The 19,797-nt window shown below is 45.2% G+C and overlaps 1 protein-coding gene across 1 annotated transcript in view; it reads right to left on the reverse strand.

Annotated features, from left to right (window-relative positions):
- The window catches only part of CAMTA1 (calmodulin binding transcription activator 1), a 224,162-nt gene that overhangs the window by 15,200 nt on the left and 189,165 nt on the right, over positions 1-19,797 (reverse strand). The window contains exons 12-22 of the mRNA XM_029962359.1: positions 11,938-12,077; positions 11,490-11,686; positions 11,064-11,142; positions 8,948-9,263; positions 8,050-8,573; positions 6,680-6,867; positions 6,070-6,316; positions 5,536-5,607; positions 4,559-4,579; positions 1,272-1,465; positions 1,007-1,081 (exon numbers count right to left, since the gene is read on the reverse strand). Coding sequence (XP_029818219.1) covers positions 1,007-1,081; positions 1,272-1,465; positions 4,559-4,579; positions 5,536-5,607; positions 6,070-6,316; positions 6,680-6,867; positions 8,050-8,573; positions 8,948-9,263; positions 11,064-11,142; positions 11,490-11,686; positions 11,938-12,077 — 2,053 coding nt within the window. The remainder of the gene's footprint in view (positions 1-1,006; positions 1,082-1,271; positions 1,466-4,558; positions 4,580-5,535; positions 5,608-6,069; positions 6,317-6,679; positions 6,868-8,049; positions 8,574-8,947; positions 9,264-11,063; positions 11,143-11,489; positions 11,687-11,937; positions 12,078-19,797) is intronic.

Below are 19,797 nucleotides of genomic sequence, written 5' to 3' on the forward strand. Positions count from 1 at the left end.
GGCTTGAGAACTACAAACCCCTCTTTCTTGTCCACATGTTTCTTCCCATAAGTTGTCCTTCAACAGCATGAGCCACACTGACCTCCTGCAAACTGCAGCTCTAAAATCCTGAATAAGGACTAAGTTTGTTTCTAAAATCAAGTCTATCATATGCCTCTCTGAGAGCTCTCCTTATTCAAATGACACTGGGCTGAACTAAACATGCTTCAAAATGCATCAGGTCTGACCAGCTCCTGAGTGGATGAAATGCATGGGTAGTGAGAATGGAGAGAGCAGGGTCAGAAACCTTGGAATTCACTTTTGTCTAGGCAAAGTTCTGGTTTGCAACCTGATAACATAGGGGATCCTTTCAGCTAAAAACCAAACCAAACACCCCGCTCGTAGCAGAGTACTGGTATGGCAGAGCTGGCTGCCACAGGGAGCACGCTGGCGAGCCCGCGCATGTTCCCACACTGGCAGGAGATGGTTCATCTTCATGTCTGTGTCTGTACTCTCGGCTCACTGCAGTATGTGTGGAGTGGCTGATGTGAACTAACTCGTCTGCTGCTCTGCTGGCACATTCCATCTATCCACATCAAAAACAATGTACACTTGAGGAGAGCCAACCAGATGATCCTGTGACCAAACTAAAGGCATTTCCAGTACACATCAAATATTGTCACATTTTGCACTTTCCCATATACTACGAATGCTTTGTGCAGCACTTACAAGCTGCTGCTATGATTTAACAAGCTTTTTTTTAGACTTCCTCAAGTCCAGCTTTTAAAGTCACACAACCTGGACTGCTGTACCATATCAGCAAGGGAGCTGAACACAATTCTCTTCCAGCAACAGTCCTAAGTTAGAGTTTCATTTTTAACAATGTATCTTGGAAGCAGCTCAGCTTTGTTCTTTGCTTAGAAGATCTGTAGCAAGCTGATTCTATTATACTTTACATTGCAATCATTGTGGACACACTTGAATATTGTCACATTGGAAGGGCAGATACCAAAAGACAGTGTCATACCTGTGGCGGCAGCGTCGTAAAAACCGCATAATCTTGCGAGCAGCTTGATCCTGCTTCTTGGTAAGCAGACTGCTTCTAAACACAAAAAACCCCAACACTGAAGTGCAGGCAAAACTGGGGAGAATACTACTAAAAGCAAGAATAATTATCCTATGAATCACAGTCCTTTTCCCACTAGCCTTTATCTGTAAATAACAGCACAGCCCTGAAGAGTATAAAAACAACATATAAAGATTCCGATAGCATCTACCATCCCAGCACTCACCTGAGTTTCTGTTGCACAATGGTGGCTGCCCGACGGTTTTGCTTCCTCTTCCCACATTCTTTGTAGCTGCGATAGTACTGCTGGATCAGCATCGCAGCTCGTCGGCTCTGCTGGAATTTTTTCTGCTCATAATAACTTCGGAATTTGCTCTGGATAAGAATGGCAGCTTGCGTCATCTTCTTATAAAGTGCATACTACAACAGAAACAAAGAGAAGCTGAGGCATTCCAGTTAAGATGCAGGTTCCTACACTGAAAGACTCTTGAGCCGCTAAGACATGATGAGAAGCAAATGAGTATTCACTGACTGGGAACTCTATGAGAAAATGGTGACAGTAAACTGGAACAACTGTAAGAGTGGGGCAGAACTTCATTTGCATCAAGAAAGTAATCACCTGTTTTACTGCTGCTGAAATAGTCTGATGAGATTCATACACTCATAGAATAGTTTGGGTTGGAAGGAACCTTTAAAAGGTCATCTAGTCCAACTCCCCAACGTGAACAGGGACATCTTTAAGTAGATCAGGTTGCTCAGAGTCCCGTCCAGTCTGACCTTGAACGTTTCCAGGGAGGGGGCATCTACATCTCTGGGCAACCTGTGCCAGTAATTCATTGCCCTCATCCTAAAAATTTTCTTCCTTGTATTTAGTCTGATCTACCCTCTTTTCAGTTTAAAACCATTATCACTTGTCCTATTGCAACAGGCCCTACTAAAAAGTCTGTTCCCATCTTTTTTAAAAGGCCCCTTTAAGTATTTAAAGGTCACAGTGAGGTCTCCTTGGAGCCTTCTCTTCTCCAGGCTGACCAGCCCCAACTCTCTCAGCTTGTCTCTAGAGCAGAGGGGCTCCAGCTCTCTGAGGTGTCATTTAATATCTTGCTAGCAGAGGCTTTACATGTCCATGCTAATGACCAGATCCAAGTGCACTTATGAACAACTTTGGAACAAGTGGAGCTGAGCTGTGTTTGAAATGCAGCAGGTCTGTATTAGAGCATTGATTGCACTCAGGGGAATTGCTTTTCCCTTGCACACAGGAATGGCACTGCAGAGCACGGGATGCTTGGTTCTAGGCAGCCCTTGTTGTAAAAGCTCATAACAACAGCAGCAAAAGATGCCCAATTAAGTGACTGCAAGGATAAAGCAGTTTGAGTGACTATTCCAAAACGCTAACAAATTAACTAAGACCAAAATATACTTTTTTGTTTCTTCATTTTAAAATATCTTTTAAACAAATTGCTTTTGTAAGAACCAAATTTGCTGTTTATAAGTGTATTCCATGTTTCTAGGACAATTCACTTTTCAACAGCTCATTTTCTGTTTCTCTGCAACAGCACAATACTGCAAAAGTTTTGATTGCTCGTATATCCATTTAAATCCAAGCATTTCAAATGGAGTAATTCTAACTTAAAAAAACCCAAACAACCCAAACAAACCCCCAAACCCACAACAGCTAATTACGGCAAGTCTAATACTGAGCCTAAGTCACAGGCAAAACTAAATCTCATTAGAAATCCGTAACAAGCATCCACTGAACTCACAAATTTGCATGAGCAGTCACAGACATCCCAAATTCCACCTAGCACTGTAATATTTCTAGGCCTGTGAGTCCAAATAAAGCAAGAAAATCTTCTTTATTCTACATCCTCTTCCTTTCACAGCATGCAAGGAGATGACGGCTGAACAGAAACCATATGCATTCATGCATATTTTTAAGTCCTTTTTAAGATGGAGATGTAGAATAATGTATAGAAGTTGCACTCATACCACTGAACTAACACTGTAACAGAGGCTTTCAGTGTTTGCTGATCTTATCTGATAAGTTTTAATACTTTCAAAACATACGTGTCTGTTGTTCCTGGATATTTTATCAGCTTTGACTTCTGCTCACTTCATCAGACACATGAGACAGAAATAGCAGCTACTGTCCTGTACAGGGTAATGTCTTAACACATCTCAATATTTTCCTATCTATTGGGACAAAAACCCCAAAAAGCAAACAAACAACCCTCCCAACACCACTCCAAAGCAAAAAAAAACCCCTCAATATCATCACAGGCCACCATTTACCAAATTTCACTTTTTGGAATTGAAGCAGTCATAAGGAGCAGTTATATTTTGTCATTATTAATTTCTATTGGTTTTTTTCCCCTTCTTTTCTTTTTAACATTTTTAACAAAATGGATCAGATTGTGGTTTTAAATTTTCTGTTTTAAAGAAGTCCACTCATGGTTGGTCATGGTTTTCCTTCCAATTTTTAGCCTACATGGGACTTCTGTGGCTGAGTTACAAACCCCTGAACAGAAGGGTTCAAACACAAACCCGTGATGTGAACTGTGACTGTTCCAATCTAGTCACAAGCCTGTGCTGATCTCTGCTGTGCAGTAACAAAGCAGAGGAATAAGGCATGTGAAAGAGAAATCAGCAGTCACTGGATAGACCAGACCCCAATATGTTTGCATTCGGCTTTAAGATCTGCTTAGCTGATTAGCTGCCCCCTCTCCTCCTCTTGTTCCCTATGGTGGGAAGAGGATCAGTGGAGATCTGTGAAGGGGAAAGCCTCAGCAAGCCCAGTGTCCCAGAGAGTTCAACTCACTTATGCTGACAGAACAGCCTGATACAAAACTGGAGGAAGCTGTGGATGGAATATTACTCCAAGGACACATGCTCTCCAGGAGAAGCATGCCTTGCCTCCAGGTAGTCCTGAGAAAAGCTCAGTTGATTCTAGAATCTGATGAGAGCAAGATGTTGCACAGCTGGGAAACTCATCTTTACAGCAGAAAATTATTGACTGGGAACAATTTAAGACTGGCATCAACAGCTGTGCCTCCAGCATGAGTAGCTACATACTGAGATGTTGGTCTTAGGAATTCAGGACACAGGTATTTCAAAGATGAATGGGCAACATACTTCGGCAGGCAAGCAGAACACAAAGGACAGGCTGCATGGGTGGGTTAAATGTTCTCTGCTCCCCGAATGCCAAGGCAAAGGTCGCCAAGTGATGGCTGATCAGAAGCAGCAAAGGAAAGCCTGTCCTCAGGAAACTGGCTGCAAACCCCTCCCTGACCTCAGCCCATCACTGCTCATGGGAGTCGATATGCTGTGGCACAGAAGTCCCTACACATCTCCTACAAGGTCTGGTTTGTCAGTGATTTCTCAAACACAGGCATTTATTAGTGGATACTATTAAAACATTTCTCCAAATGCCAGGTTCTCCTGGTTTATACTGAATGTGAAAGTTAGTGACCCACGGGGAATTGTTTCCAAGATACTGTTTGTATTTGTATTTATTACCTTCAAGGCTATCCAAGTAAGCTTGGGGAGAAACAGAAAAATACATAGTTAATGTTAGTTCTGCAAATAAAGTATGAAGAAAACAAAACAAAAAACCCCAAATAATCTTCTTTCAAAAAGAAGCGATTCCAGGATCCAAGACAAAGCAGTTTGTCAAGCAGTTTTTGAAAGGAATTAAGCTTCCCTATTACAGGAAACATCACTCCAGAATAAAGCCAAGTGATGGGTTGGATGTGAATTATGATGCAGTCACCTAACACTAAAAAGACTTCCCAAATAAATACTTTTATGAGGTTGTAAAAGAGCACAGGCATCTCGCCTCTCACTTTATGTAACATGCTGCCAAGCATCAAACAGATGGTGTCTGGCAGGGTAAAGGGCAAAGCGGGATGTGGGCTCTTGTCCCCACAAACAACAACTAAAAAAACCCAACCAAAAACCAAAAAGGAAAAGCATCTTCTTTTTCTGGGGTTGAGAACTCAGCCCGAAAACATATCTCCAACTAGTGTGTGGAGAACAGTCTCAATCCTGGAAAAACTTGCATTTAGCTATGACACATGATTTCCCATAGTTTAAAAGTTTAGTATGTGCAAAATAAAACAACCTATTTTTCATCTTTGCCTTTATCAAAGGCAAAACCAACTTCAATTTCACAATGAAATTTGGCAAGCAACTAGTCAGAGAATAGTCTCCTCAGGCTGTAGCATGCATAAAGCCCAGTAGGGAATAATACATCACTGCCCTCCATCTCATAGCAAAAATGCAGGCATTATCACAAACAAAATAATTTCAAGGATTCCCTCCAAAATTAAGATGCAGAACATGAATTTTCTTCCCTTTTCAAGTTTGCCTGAGCAGGGGATTTCACTATTGCATGCTGAAAAGCATACCAGAGGAACAGTGGGATAATTTGCATTACAAAGGGCTGTGTTCATGGCACTTACATGTGCTTCATATAATTTCACTTCCTTGATTACCTGTTTGTACTTTCGGTAGCAACGCTGAATAACAGCAGCAGCCACCTCCTGCTGTTCCCGGAGAGGACGACCCTGTGTGGAGAAGGAAGGGAGCAGTAAGTACTCAGAGCGCATCAAAACCCAGGACAGACGTGGTTCTCAGTTGCTTGCAGGGCAAACCTCTCCTATGAGTGCTACCTGGTCTGACTCAGGCCTAGGCATTTCCTGCAAATGTCTCTACTGTCAACTCACGTAAGAAACAAACCCTCAAAATGCATCTTTACACCAAAAAGGTGATTACCCAGAACCTCTGGGGTACCTTTTGAGGATATGCTTTGTGAGCCCTGCTCCGGCACAGCGGGTGTGCCATGGCATGGCATGCTCTCCCCAGGACAGTATTTGCTGAGCAAACAAGCAAATGCCAGAAGCATCAAAAAGGTTATGACAGAAATGGTATTTTTGTCCCAGGAATGGGTATTAGCCACATTTTGTTTTGTAACAATTATTACTTTCTCACACCTAACAAGGAAGACACTGGACGTTTGGGCCACATACCTTGTATTTCCTGAACACTGTCTGGACGAGTTTGGCAGCTTCATAAAGTTCTCTCTGCTCATGATCAGACAGAGTTAACTGTGCAAACTCATTTTCTACCTTCTCGCTGGTGGACGCACTCAGAAATTCGGACCAGTCTGCTGCCGAGGGAAGGCTGGGTTTCTCAAAAGCTATTTCACTGATTGGTGAGCCTGCAGGGCTCAAGCTGGTGTTCGAAGAAGGGGTCAGGGGTTCACAATACAGACTTCTGTAATACCAATCACAGTGGGAATTACTGGCTTATAAAGCATCCGGGCTGCTATCACAGATAAGGACAACAACATTTCTGAGTTCAAGACAGAAGTTCATGCTCCCCTCCCTCTCTCCAAGCAACACCCCACACCCCTGAGCCTGCCTGTATTACACTGCACTGCACAGACGTGGCACTGGAGTGAACCCCTCATTCCATGAATTTGTAGCTGTGTTGTCTGAGCACAAGAGTGTGACTGGACTTGGAAGACCAGCACTGAGTCTCGGTGAGAACTGGCATCTGCAGGCTGAAGAGTCAGTACACACTGCTCAGCATTCACAGCATGCCAAAACCCAGAGCAACCTCACAGCTCTCACTGACCTGATCTGTGCAGCACTCGGCAAGTGATCGACATCAGCAAGGTAACTGGCCAGCCAGCTCATGGTGGTGCTCATGGCAGCACTGTCTGTTCTCTCCACCAGCAGTGATTCCATTGGCACAAAATTCTCCCGCTTGATCCTGTCAGGTGTAGCTTCAATAATGTGCTCTGCAAGTGTCATCATGTTCACCTGTCAAGGGGGAAAGGAGAGCAAACTTTTGCTGCCTGGTAGAAGGTGCCTTGTGCTTCCATGTTACAGCTCAGCTTTAGACAGAATGCCCAATCTTCCCCAAACCTGTGGAAGCTGGAGTCTACAGTCTGTCTCAGCACTGGGGAGAAATTCATTAATCAGTGCTCACTTGGGTTTCTGTCTCTTCAGACAAAGCACTGCAGGGTTTCATATTCCCCAGACTCCTTTTTTTTTCTTTATAGGGAGCCCACAAGAGATCTGGTGAAAGGTTAATGTCTCTGGGTCCTTACTCTGTGCTACTGACAGCTGTCGCTGGTATCTTGTTTCCAAAGGAAAAGTGATCTCGCCACTCTTTTGCTGAGATGTGTGGTAGAGCACGACACGACAATAAAGGCACATCAAGAGAATTTACAAACCTTGGGACAACACACTGTCAGGAATCCTTCTAAATTATATCCTTCAGCCCACCGAGGTTCACGGAATTCTTAATACCGAGAACAGAGAACGGTTCTTGTTTTGCAGTGACATGCTTCATTCGTGTTACACCAGCCAGAGGAGAACATTCAGAGATGCTAAGGCAGCACAGGTAAGGCTGTGCTCCCATTACTCTTTTTGCTCAGACAACCACGGTATCTTTCTCCCAGTGACAACTTCTTGTGTATCTCTCCTGCCTCTTGTACGTTTACTTCCTCTATTCCATACCCAGTGTGATTCTCCCTTCCTCAAACCCATTGTCTTTCCCCTTCTCCACTGTTACCTCCTTGCCCTCTAAAGTGCAGTGGCTTCATCTGCAACCACAGCACTACCCCTCTCAGATCTTCCTGTCTTTGTAGGGACTGCTGCTCAGTTCCCAAAGGACTATGGGGCCACCTCAGTCTCATGTACTGCTGTGAGCAGGAGGTTCTGCTTTTTTCCTTTTTCCTTGCACAATTGCAAACAATTTTGTGCATTCTGTACGATGTTGAAGTTTATGCTAGTGCATGATCCTAAATGCTAACCATTAGCCTTTGTGTCCAGATTGAAATTGGAAGAAAGTATACATTGACTGTGTGACCACATCCTTTCTCAAAGTATAATTTAGAGTCTCTAGAAGCCTCCACAGGAGCTTCTCACAGCCAGGCTCCTCTGCGAAGCCACCGTGTTCTCCGAGACCACTGATCTTGGTGCTATGCATATGTTTACCTGCAGTTCATCCATGTGGTGTAAGCAGTCCTCATCCCCTGCGTTGTCTCTGTAGGACAAGAGCTCTGCATCCACCATCTCCCTGTCGGCCATCATCAGCACATTCATCTGCTCCCGCTGGCGTAGCCGATGGGCTACAGCATCCTTCCCCAGGGCAGTACCCTTCTGGTTCCCTGCCACCTGCACTGCAGACACACCGATATAAATGTCTTTTGGGTTCCATTTGATGCCTGCTTGGCTGCCAGAGCCCCGGTACCCAGTAACTTCTGGGATGTGCTGGGAGAGCTCCCGGCCATAGTCCCTCATCCGTTCACTGGGGCTGATTGTCTCAGTGGAGGATTGCTTGGAGCTGGAGTTCTGCTTCCTAATGCTTGGCTGCTCCAGGCTCAGTGCAGTGGAAAGCAGCTTCTCTTGCCGGGCTTGAAAATATTCAGGGCTCAGCTTATGCTTTTTGGGTGCAGGGTAATCTTTCTGAGTCTCACTACTGTAATAACTGGAAGGTTCTGATCTTGGCCGTCTCAGCTCTGGAAACAAACAGATCAATAATTAAAACTAAACATGCAACCCATGATCACTATAGGAAAATGAACAGTTTCTGCCTCAGAGCTGCAGGGTGAAGTTTGTGCCATGATCCATGACACCCAAGAGGATGTGCAAAGGGAGTAACAACCACCAGGGAGGATAATGCCTCAACCACTCCCTAAGATACACGTCTCTTTCCAAAGCAGGCATTCGTTCCTCTTCCTGATGCTTATGCAAGTGTATAGAGCACAAGAAAAGAATTAAGCATGGACACCAGGGCTACAGGTGGCATCCACTGCTCAGGTGACCTCCTTGCTCCCACGTTTTCACATGTCAAATGACAGCAAAACAGTGCATGCCCCCCAGTTTGTTTTACCTGTGTTTGTACTGGAAATCACTGTGACTCCCTTCTGAGGCTCCTGAGAGGCAACAAGCTCACTGTGCCACTGGGACACCCAGTTCTCTGTGTTGGAGTCTGTGCTTGAGGGGCACTGAATCCTGGGGTTTTGCCCAAGCTGAGTTTGTTCATCTCGCTGTAGCTGCTCCAAGCACTCTGCCAACTTTACATGGCCCCGAGACCGAGCAATGGCCAGTGGCAGTCTCCCAAGGGAGTCAGGAATAGAGATGGCTCGGCGGTCCCACTTGTACAGCACAACAGCTGCATCCATGTGGCCCAGGGCACATGCCCACATCTAAAGAAGAAAAGATAATTGACCCATTGGGCAACCTGCCTTCTCCTTCCTTTCTTGATAATACAGTGGAGTCTGGTCCCCAGCTCATAGAAAAATGACTCTGATAAACATAACCATGACATGCTTGAAGCCAGCAAATGACTTTTATAACTGTCCCATCTCAACAAAAGGCCATTACAGAGGACCAAATACATGCTATTCTCTCCTACAACAGAGAAACCTCCATCTGCCAAATAAAGCTGACAGAGTGACAGTTTTTTATTTAGCAATAAATTTTGGGTTGATTTGGGGGTTTTTTTTGTGACATTGGCGTCACTGCAGAGACAGAACAGCCTCATACACAGAGGAATCTCTGAGGTCAGAAACATGCAGACAGGACCAAAGGTTGAGAAAAATAAAATCAATACTCTGCTGTTGTAAACTGGAAATTCTGGTTCCACCTGCTTTGGCTTTTTACTTGTCTAAGTTCTCGGTCATGATTTCATGATTCCAATGACCAAGATATTGTAATGACTTTACAACCTCTACAGTCACAGAAAACAACGTGAAAGAAGTCGTGCAGAGTTCTTTTTCTAGCACGATAGTGGAGACTAGATATTGTGTAAAACACACACCAGAACCACTTGTCTGTCCCCTTTCCTCATGTTACTCAATGACAAGGTTTTGTTCTGTGTGCTCTCTCAAAACAAAATGCCAGGAAGCTGACAGTACCATGTCTTACCGTGTACAGAGCAGGGATACAAGAAAACATCTACTCTCCAGAGAATGAAACACATTAGGAAAATAACACATCAGAAAGAACTCCAGAGGGTCCTCAGACTCTTTCAGAAGTTTCAGGCTCTGCTCTTACCAGAGGAGTGCAGGAGAAATGATCCACATTCAAAGGGTCAACTTCCAGCTCCAGATCGATGCTGTCCGCATGTTTAGTGCTGCAGGGGAAACAACAGAACAAATGGTGCTCTGTAGCCATGTCAGGATCATAGCCTAAGCACAGCTTTACCCAATGCACCACACCACAGAGAAGTGGCCACGCACATGCCCACAACACATGTATTTACTTCAGACAGTGCCCCCACCAGAGACTTGAAGAGCATGATACATCCAGTGATTGGACTCGCTCTCTCAAGAGACAGGTCCTGTCAGATCAGGGGATGGGAACAAGTTCAGGGACTTGACTGTTTGTACAGGACAACCAGAAATGTGGACTGAGCACAGTTTATGTATTTTGGGTTGATTTGGGGGTTTTTTTTGTGACATTGGCGTCACTGCAGAGACAGAACAGCCTCATACACAGAGGAATCTCTGAGGTCAGAAACATGCAGACAGGACCAAAGGTTGAGAAAAATAAAATCAATACTCTGCTGTTGTAAACTGGAAATTCTGGTTCCACCTGCTTTGGCTTTTTACTTGTCTAAGTTCTCGGTCATGATTTCATGATTCCAATGACCAAGATATTGTAATGACTTTACAACCTCTACAGTCACAGAAAACAACGTGAAAGAAGTCGTGCAGAGTTCTTTTTCTAGCACGATAGTGGAGACTAGATATTGTGTAAAACACACACCAGAACCACTTGTCTGTCCCCTTTCCTCATGTTACTCAATGACAAGGTTTTGTTCTGTGTGCTCTCTCAAAACAAAATGCCAGGAAGCTGACAGTACCATGTCTTACCGTGTACAGAGCAGGGATACAAGAAAACATCTACTCTCCAGAGAATGAAACACATTAGGAAAATAACACATCAGAAAGAACTCCAGAGGGTCCTCAGACTCTTTCAGAAGTTTCAGGCTCTGCTCTTACCAGAGGAGTGCAGGAGAAATGATCCACATTCAAAGGGTCAACTTCCAGCTCCAGATCGATGCTGTCCGCATGTTTAGTGCTGCAGGGGAAACAACAGAACAAATGGTGCTCTGTAGCCATGTCAGGATCATAGCCTAAGCACAGCTTTACCCAATGCACCACACCACAGAGAAGTGGCCACGCACATGCCCACAACACATGTATTTACTTCAGACAGTGCCCCCACCAGAGACTTGAAGAGCATGATACATCCAGTGATTGGACTCGCTCTCTCAAGAGACAGGTCCTGTCAGATCAGGGGATGGGAACAAGTTCAGGGACTTGACTGTTTGTACAGGACAACCAGAAATGTGGACTGAGCACAGTTTATGTATGCTTCTGCCATGCCTGTACTGAAACCCCAGAGTCCAATGGACTGGGTCTTACCGCCATTTGATGAGGGTCTGGATCAGTGTAGCATAGCCCTGGGCAGCGGCTAGGTGGAGCAGTGTCATTCCTCGGAAAGTCTTTGAATGGATCAAGTGTTTGGACTTTGCCCAGCAAGCACGACTCATCATCTTCTCACACACCACCACCACGCGGCTCTCAAAGCAGCTGCCCAGGGTCCCAGTCCCAGAAACGCACTGAAACACCACACATATCCCAATTTAGCCATGGAGAGGAGCTGCACCCTGCCTCAAGTAGGCAGCCTTCTGCCTCTACGAGTACTGAGACAATGGCCAATGCAACTGAAAACCAATTGCTGTTAGACATCCACAAACCAGATTTATTATTTAGGACAAACCATAATCCTTTCCAAACCCCTCCCCCCAAAAAAACAAACTTTGGTAAGAAAGCATAAAGCTGTCATTTCTGGACACAGCGGGGTTCATACCTGCACCTGTGTTCCACCGTTCCCACTCCCATTACTCCCGCCTCCTACTCCTTGCTTGTGCTGCTGGGAGCCTGTCATTTCAGCCATTCTCCTCTCCATCTGCTCAAGTCGTTCCAATATTGACATCCTGAACTGGTTATCTAAGTGGGAGAAAGCCAGAATAAGGATTTTTCCACGGAAACCAAGCTCAGGCTTTGACAGGCAACTGCAGGAAGCCACAAACAGCTATCCTGGAAGTCACAGAGGAGATCTGCTCTGCTTGGCAATCCACACACACACTTGCCCTGCAGCATCCTAGCTCTTCAAGTTCCTGCAGCAACCCTTTGACTGCAATTCCAGGGAACTTCCATACAGAAAACAGACAGAAAAATGAAAAACACAGGCAAAAGACAGATCCCTTTCCCTGTGAGTCCAGCTGTATCCACACAATAATGGACAGGGGTAATGCAGGGTCTTTGAAAACACAAATAAACTCTAAGCAAATATACCCATTCAGAGAGCATCAGTAGGATCATATCTGCCATTTAAGAGTCATCCCCCTATTTTACAAGAGTCCTGAATTCAGCTTGGCTTGCCTCCTGGAATCATGCAATAGTGGTACCTGGAGGAAAAAGACTCTTCTGCTTCCTTCTGTGCTTAGGAAAAGGAGCCTTTAACAGGGCACTTGCTCCTTCCCTGGCAGGCTCCCTTTCTTGGACAACAGCTTCAGCCAAGTGTCAGAAACAGAACTACCAGAAATCAGCATACAGGCATGGACAGTCCCGTAACACCATTCTGGAAAGCAGTGCAACTCTGGAGCCCTCTGGTCCCTGCAGAAGTCTCAGGGCTATGCTACTGATTTTCTTCTCCCTGTGCTGTAACACTATCCTACAACTACCAATGCTTGAATGGTGAAGCAGGGAGATTCAGACAGGTTAACAGATCACTGCCAGACCTGATGCTGTAGAGATCCACTGAGGCAATGATTCTGTGGTTAGGGCCAGTCAGTGCAGAGGGAGTGGCTGCAGACACAGGGAGCTCCTTCTGTCCTGTGACCCATAAGGGATAAGCTTCATGCAGCTCATGAAGCTGAGCAGGATTGTTTTGTGGATAGGAAACATTTAATGAATCTTGCTATCATGCTAATGGCATATGTAGTAAACTGGGGGGAAAAGACAGCCCTCATCCTGTTTGGCTTCATGCATCCATGGAGATGGTGTGGTGGTACAGAACACTGACAACCCCAGAACAAAGCCCACATGACAGCAAAAGGAGTATGTGCACCAAAATGGACAAGCTTTGATCAAGTTTTAAAAAAGTAAGTCTTCTCCAAGTGACCTGGTTACACAGAGTCCTCCTGGAAGGTTGCAGGAGTACTTGTATGCTATACTCCAAGGCACAACTCTCACTAACAGGTATTGGAGACGTGGATCTCTGCTATACTGCGCTAAGGACTATATTGCCAACCATTGGTATGAGACAGCTCGGGTCCACTGGCTGGAGATGTCCCCTTCTCACCCAGAGGCTGCTGTGGTTTGACAGCAATAAGAGCTCCACTCCCTTCTGGCCAGCTTCAGCACCCCACCCTGGCTGCTCAAGAGCCAGGGACAAAGGACTGTGGCCGACACCTCCTGTCAGAGGTGCACTCACTAGTCCAAACCACTTATAATTAGTGCCTTATTAATCCTTCAGTTGTTGCATGAATTGCAAAGCCTCTGGGAAAGGCCTGACAGTTACATGAGGAAATACCCATTGTGCTGATGCAGTCTCAGGGCCCTCTTCCCCTGAGCTGTGGTCAGCACACGGCAGCAACACAAGTCCTGTTTGCCCAGCAAATCTTTGTTCCAGGAGTGCTGCAGTGTGCTGCAGTGCAGTCCACGCCGCTGTCTCCTCCCTCCCCATTGCCAGGCGAAGCACGTCCGCTGCAGAGACTGGCACAGACCTGGCCTCAATGAGCCCTCCCCTCTCGCTGCAGGCCTGTGCAAACACAGCTGTGACAGCTCAGGCACCTGGGAAAGTGGCCAGGTTTGCCGCGCAGGGCTCCTTTCTGCACAGGTAATGCCACTCTCTCTAGCTGGGTACCAGTACTTGCATTTTATTAGAGCTGAGAGTGGCAATAATACATGCTGGGTATCACATCTGAGCCTTCAACCTCATACAGACAAAAGCAGAATCTTTTTACAAGAAGAAATTTGGCTTGAATCAGTGTTACAGATCAGCAAGCCCAGGGCTGCAAGATTCTGTGGATTTGCTCTTACTCATTTAGAGGTCAAGAGAGAACAATTATTTTGTACGCCTGGAAACAGAAGGAAAAACTTTTTCCAGTAAGATGTAGAAGCACACTGTGCAGATTAGTATTTCCCTCCCACCCCCCCTTTTTTTTTCCAAGCTGAAACCACCGTGAAACAGAACTAGAGGGCCCTACGTTTGTGTCTATTTTCCAGATTCTTCTCTCTGGGCTCCATGACCTGTAATGAAGCCTCCACTTTTCCTGATTCCAAGCTAAAGATCCTGAGAACTTCCTGTAAGTTATTGTCAGAAGAATGAAGTTACCAAAGGTATGTCTGTCACCAGCACTGTCCCCAGATGGAAACACTTAACCAAAGAAATAAAAGCAGGGAACTTTTCTTGGGAAATAGAATTTCAAACAGCATCTGGTATTCCTACTGAGACACCTGGTAGTGCTCCTGGAAAGTATTTAGGGCAGGACTACCTGATTCTGACCTAATCAGGCAGGTTAGAAATTAGTAAAATGAGAAGTGGAAACAAACATTCTGGAGTGCCAGCACAGTGTGGAGGGAGTCGGAGCCCTCTCAGTGTGTAGCAGAGACTGCCAGCACTTACCCAGCTCAGGGCACACCCTCAAATCAGAAAGCTCCTGGCAGCAAATGAGGTAAGTGGGGTGGCAGTGCAGGGACGGTATTTCTGTGCTCCCCTTTTTTCAGGTGATCAACACTGTGGCCTAAGCAGCTAGAACAAAGCCACAACTGATGGCAATTTCAAAATTATTTATGTATGGTGTTTTCAAGGGACTGGTCACCTGAAGTGCGTGCACTGCATTGGTCTATCAAAAAAAAAATAAATAAAAGGGGAGGGGAGAGAGAGAGAGAGAATGGGAAAAGGTACACAGCAAGTAGCTATGCTGCAAGAGTTGGTACACCCTTAACGAAAGAAAACAAGGACACTTTAAAGCACACAGGAACAGCCAAGAGACAGGACACCTTCCCTCAAGAATCCCCTTGGACTCAGCGATGAGGTGAAAGGCTCCTCTCCATCACCTAGCCCTGGGCACACACTGGATTAGCAGCATTTGAACCATGGCTAGCACAGTTCACACACTGCTAATGAGCCAACAGATGTACTTTGCAATAACTTAGAGGTGGGCTATAAGAGCCATAGGACTGAATGTTAAAGGTATCACTTCGAGAAGTTCAAGACCCTTTATCCTGTATTATTTCTCATTTTGCTAGTCACAATCTTTTCTGTCTTGCTCATTTCAGGGGTTTGTGCAGGGCCACTTGCTTAGCGGGCACTGAAGTTACAGGAACACAGTTTCCACATCCTTGTCTTTTAAGCCAACATAAGATCTCATGACAAGAACCTCTCTTGCAGTGCACTGAAGACAACAGCTCAACAACATACAAATCACTGCCCAAATAAGCTTTTCTCCTGTTATATTTTACAGGAAATCTAGACAGCCCCAGCACAAGGAGATGTCTCACATTGGAAGCACCCTCACTCTGTCCAAAGGCAACAAAGATGCACGATACAAACATATTCACATATTTACATATACATATATATATGCTATTTTCCCAAGGACTCTGCTTCTGATAATAGAATTTAATATTTTTTCTTGTGAGCCAAAAAAATTAGATACTGAGTTTTTCCATTACATATCAATCTAAGAAATATTACAGTATTCTTTAGGAAACTACAGAGAGCATTTCTGAAGCTGTTCTTAAAGGCTTCCTCCACCAAAGGTGATGCAAATAATCACATTTCTCTATCTCCAAGACACCTCACAATTTCACAGAAAACACTCTGAACATTGTATCTTTTCTGGAAATTATTCCTCTTCAAATTTAACAATAACAATGTAACACCAAAATTACTTCTCATCATCATTCCCTAGCATAAGAGGGTGAGGTGGTGGCAGCCTGCAGGGAGCTGAACTGTCCCAGCAGGGAGGGACCACAAAGAGCTGCTTGGTCAGATTTTGACCAGTACTAAGAAATTGGTTTGAGTCTTGTACTCATTTCCCTAAAACATGAATCATCTTTTAAGTGCAGAACAAGCTTCATTTTCATTTGTACTGTGAGAGAGCTTACTACTGATTGCAGTAATGACAGCAGGTTATGCACTAAACATTTCTAGAGATGCAAAACTATTCTGGTACAAATCCTCTAAGGCTACATGGTTGCTTACATCAGTTAGCATCTTACAGAGCTACAGCATGTATGCTTGCACTGTTATGCCCAGACAACCTGGATATTGTTTCACATTACCAAGTTTTCTTAGCAGAGATCATTTAATCCAGTACTGTTTTCTTAGCCCAGATCCCTTCACGATGAATTGAAAGCAGACCTGTACCAACAGCTTGATGAGCCCCCACGGCAGGCATGGTGAATGGAAAATGCAGTGAGCAAAGTAGTTAGTTTGGGCTCCTAGATTCTGGAAGTCACACCTCCATTTTCTCCCTTGGTGTCCTCCAATAAACACTGAATTTCCTCAGTAAGAATCTAAACAGATGCCAGCCACTTACATGACACAAGTTTTCACTAGGGGTTGCAGAAGCACATGCCTTGTGCAGCCTGATAACAGCTCCTGACTGCACAGACCCTCTATTAAAAGGGGAACTAAAACACAGCACTTGCAAATGCTTCACCTACACCCCCCATGACAACCCACTCCTCTGCACGGCCCTCCCCATCGTCTAATCCAAAGGCCTCTTCCAAAGACTCCAGAATTTCTGGTTTTGACATGCATGCAGTGTCCCCAACAGGTGGGCACAGCTCAGCACATGTTCATCAAGCATCAGTTCCTGCACTTCCTTTGTGTGGTACCCAAACCACCACCATGGTCCAGGGCATGGAGCTAAGAGGATACCAAAGCACAGCAGTGAGTGACAAGTCCTCCTTTGCTTGACAGGCCAAGTTTAAGAAATCAGCATGGAGAGCTGCTTTTCTAATCTGTGCACTCTGCTGTACTGGACAAGTACATATTCCAAAAGATCTTTTGTCCCTTTGCCATGCAAGCTTCAAACAGCAAGTGCCACTTGTGACTCGGCAGTGCAGCTAGAACTATTACAGGGGAAATACTGCTGAAAATACAGACGAAAAAGAAATTGGCACTTCTTAGCAGCGAGCAGTGTCTATACCACTTGCTCTTTTTTCACATTCTTACCTGGAGGTTTGGGGTTTTTTTGCCATGCCACACAACCAAAATGACAGACAGTATCTGACTGGAAGGACTAAAGGACGAGAGTCCACGCTTTCCTGCACATTCCACGGGGGGTGCATCTGCCCAGCATATACTTATTCCCCCACAGTCTAACCACTGAACTAACGGTGGTGTGTGAGATCTGCACCTGCACGTGTTCCAAGCACTGTGCTTAAATACTCTAGCAGGAAGAAGCCACACTGAGGGCTCTGGCTTCTCATCATGTGCCGTTTCTTTACCGGCACTGTTTGTGTTTAAATCACTCACTGCATGAGCCCACACAGACTGAACTGAACAAGTGTGACAGCTGAGCATTGTAAAAATAACATGCAGCACAAAGACATTTTTCTGTTTTGCAGAGCAAGCAAGACTCTCCATATTCTCTCATCCAGGGCAAGCTATGGGTGGGGTTGGAAGCAGTGTAAGGACACATCGCTCAGAGTGCCACTGCTCTGTTCCTGTTTTCCAAATCATCTGTCACTGGTCTATAATATCTTGCTCAATTTTTCTATACAGTACAAACCCTGAACACCTTCCACGTCGCAGTATCAATTTGATCTGGCTTAGTACTGATTTCTGAGATGTCAGTGTTGCAGGAACACCTATTTCTGAAATTAAACTGCCATAACATCCTCAGTGCACCTTACGAGAACGTCTCTTCAGCAGCAAGTTGTTAAAGATCATGATCTCTACCAGCAAATGAAAGCACTTAAAATTTTTACTTTGTATTCTAGGACAGATGTGTATCTATGCTAATGAGGGAGGTCACTTCCAGGCCTTTTGATTAGCAAGAAATGCCACAACTACCGAGGCATGAAATGAGGAAAGCACTGTGCATAAAATGAGGAAAGCACTGTGCGTACACTCTGAGCCTGAAGCAGTAGCTGAAGAAAGTCCGTGCTTTCACACCAGAGATGAACACTACTGGGCATGGGCAGGAATAATGAAGTCATATCATCCTGCACATACAAGCATTGTCAGCGATTTTAAGCCATTAATCCACCTAGCAGGGCATGATTTCTTACTGGCAACTCTTTTTCCAAAGTTCTTCCAATGCTGCTATTACTCCCATGCCATCTGGGACTACTCTGTTCCTCTCTATCATCCCCAGCAGTCAGTGCTCCCTCAAAATAGGGCACTTTTCTACTTTTCTTTATCATGCCATTACTAGAGAAGAGAAGGAGGGTGGTTCAGGTTGACTTCTTCAATAAAGCACTTGCTGCCCTATTTTTCAGGCTTCTCTTCCTCAGGTCTTAGAGAGGGTGAGATTTTAATGCTATCCAGGAACAGCTATTTCAGCAAACAAAGGAAGATTTTAGACATGCCATGTGGACTTCTATATTTTAGAGGTAGGGCGCACTGCTAAAGACATCACTCGCATGTGCTATTTTGTAACTTGTATAAAATGCTGGCTGCCTAAGGTCAGCCTCAGCATCTCCGGTCAGAAATGGGCTTCCCATGGGTGCCAATACGGATGTATGCAAAGAGCAACAGCCTAGGAGGACATGCTGTGCTGCTGTTCACCTGCACACAGCTACTACCCACAGCTCCTGGAGATTCCCTCCTCCAAGGGCTACGTGCTAAAGGAGCTATAAACAGGAAAAAACCACCTCATGCCACATTATGCAGTATCTGTGCTTCCAGTACTATATATGGTATGTATGTACGTGTACAGTAATAGTTCGGACTCAAGTTTTCTCTCATTAAAACTACAACCTCAAGAGTCACTGGAACAGGTGAGCAATCTCCTTCACTGGAAGCTTTCAGAAAGTCTCACATCAGCCACATTTACCACATCTAAACTGGGAGTGACCTACAGGTCTCTTGAAGTCCTGTTCCCAGTCCCACTTTCTGATGAAGCACGCTGCAAAACAAGTTTTGTAATAACGTGGTGCAGAGTAGGTGTGTGCTTCCAGCATGCCTAAGATCCCCAAGGTTTGGGCTACCGACCTCCTCCGCCGCCGAACCAGCCGCCCAGAACGAAAGGCTGTGAGCTGGAGGCACTCATGTAATCTGTCCTGCTGCACACGTGATGCTACAATTAAAGTGCTGTCACAACTCTGAGTCTGCATCAAAACATCACCCGGGAGGGGCTGGGGACCAACGAGAGAGGGCGAGCAGAACAAAACACGACCACGTCCCACAGCTGGGGGCACAGGAAAGGGGGAGAACAGCGAGCAGCAAGGCGTGCAGGTACACTGGAAGTGCAGCAGAGTAAGGGACAACACAGAAGCATGCAGATTTAAACCCAAACAAGCACTGCATGACACATTTATCCTCTAATACTTACTGGAAGCAGTACCTTGTCACATCTGCACATCCACCTGCAAAAAGCTGGGGGTCTCAGACCCCTCTGTAGTCCCTCTACCTGCTTCCAGGTAAATAATATGACAACACTTGGCACCAGAGGACTGACCTGGGAGTCTACAAGGCATCAGC

The sequence above is a fragment of the Manacus vitellinus genome, unplaced genomic scaffold (genome assembly GCF_001715985.3).
Source record: "Manacus vitellinus isolate BGI_N305 unplaced genomic scaffold, ASM171598v3 scaffold_46_pilon, whole genome shotgun sequence".
Taxonomy (NCBI): Eukaryota; Metazoa; Chordata; class Aves; order Passeriformes; family Pipridae; genus Manacus; species Manacus vitellinus.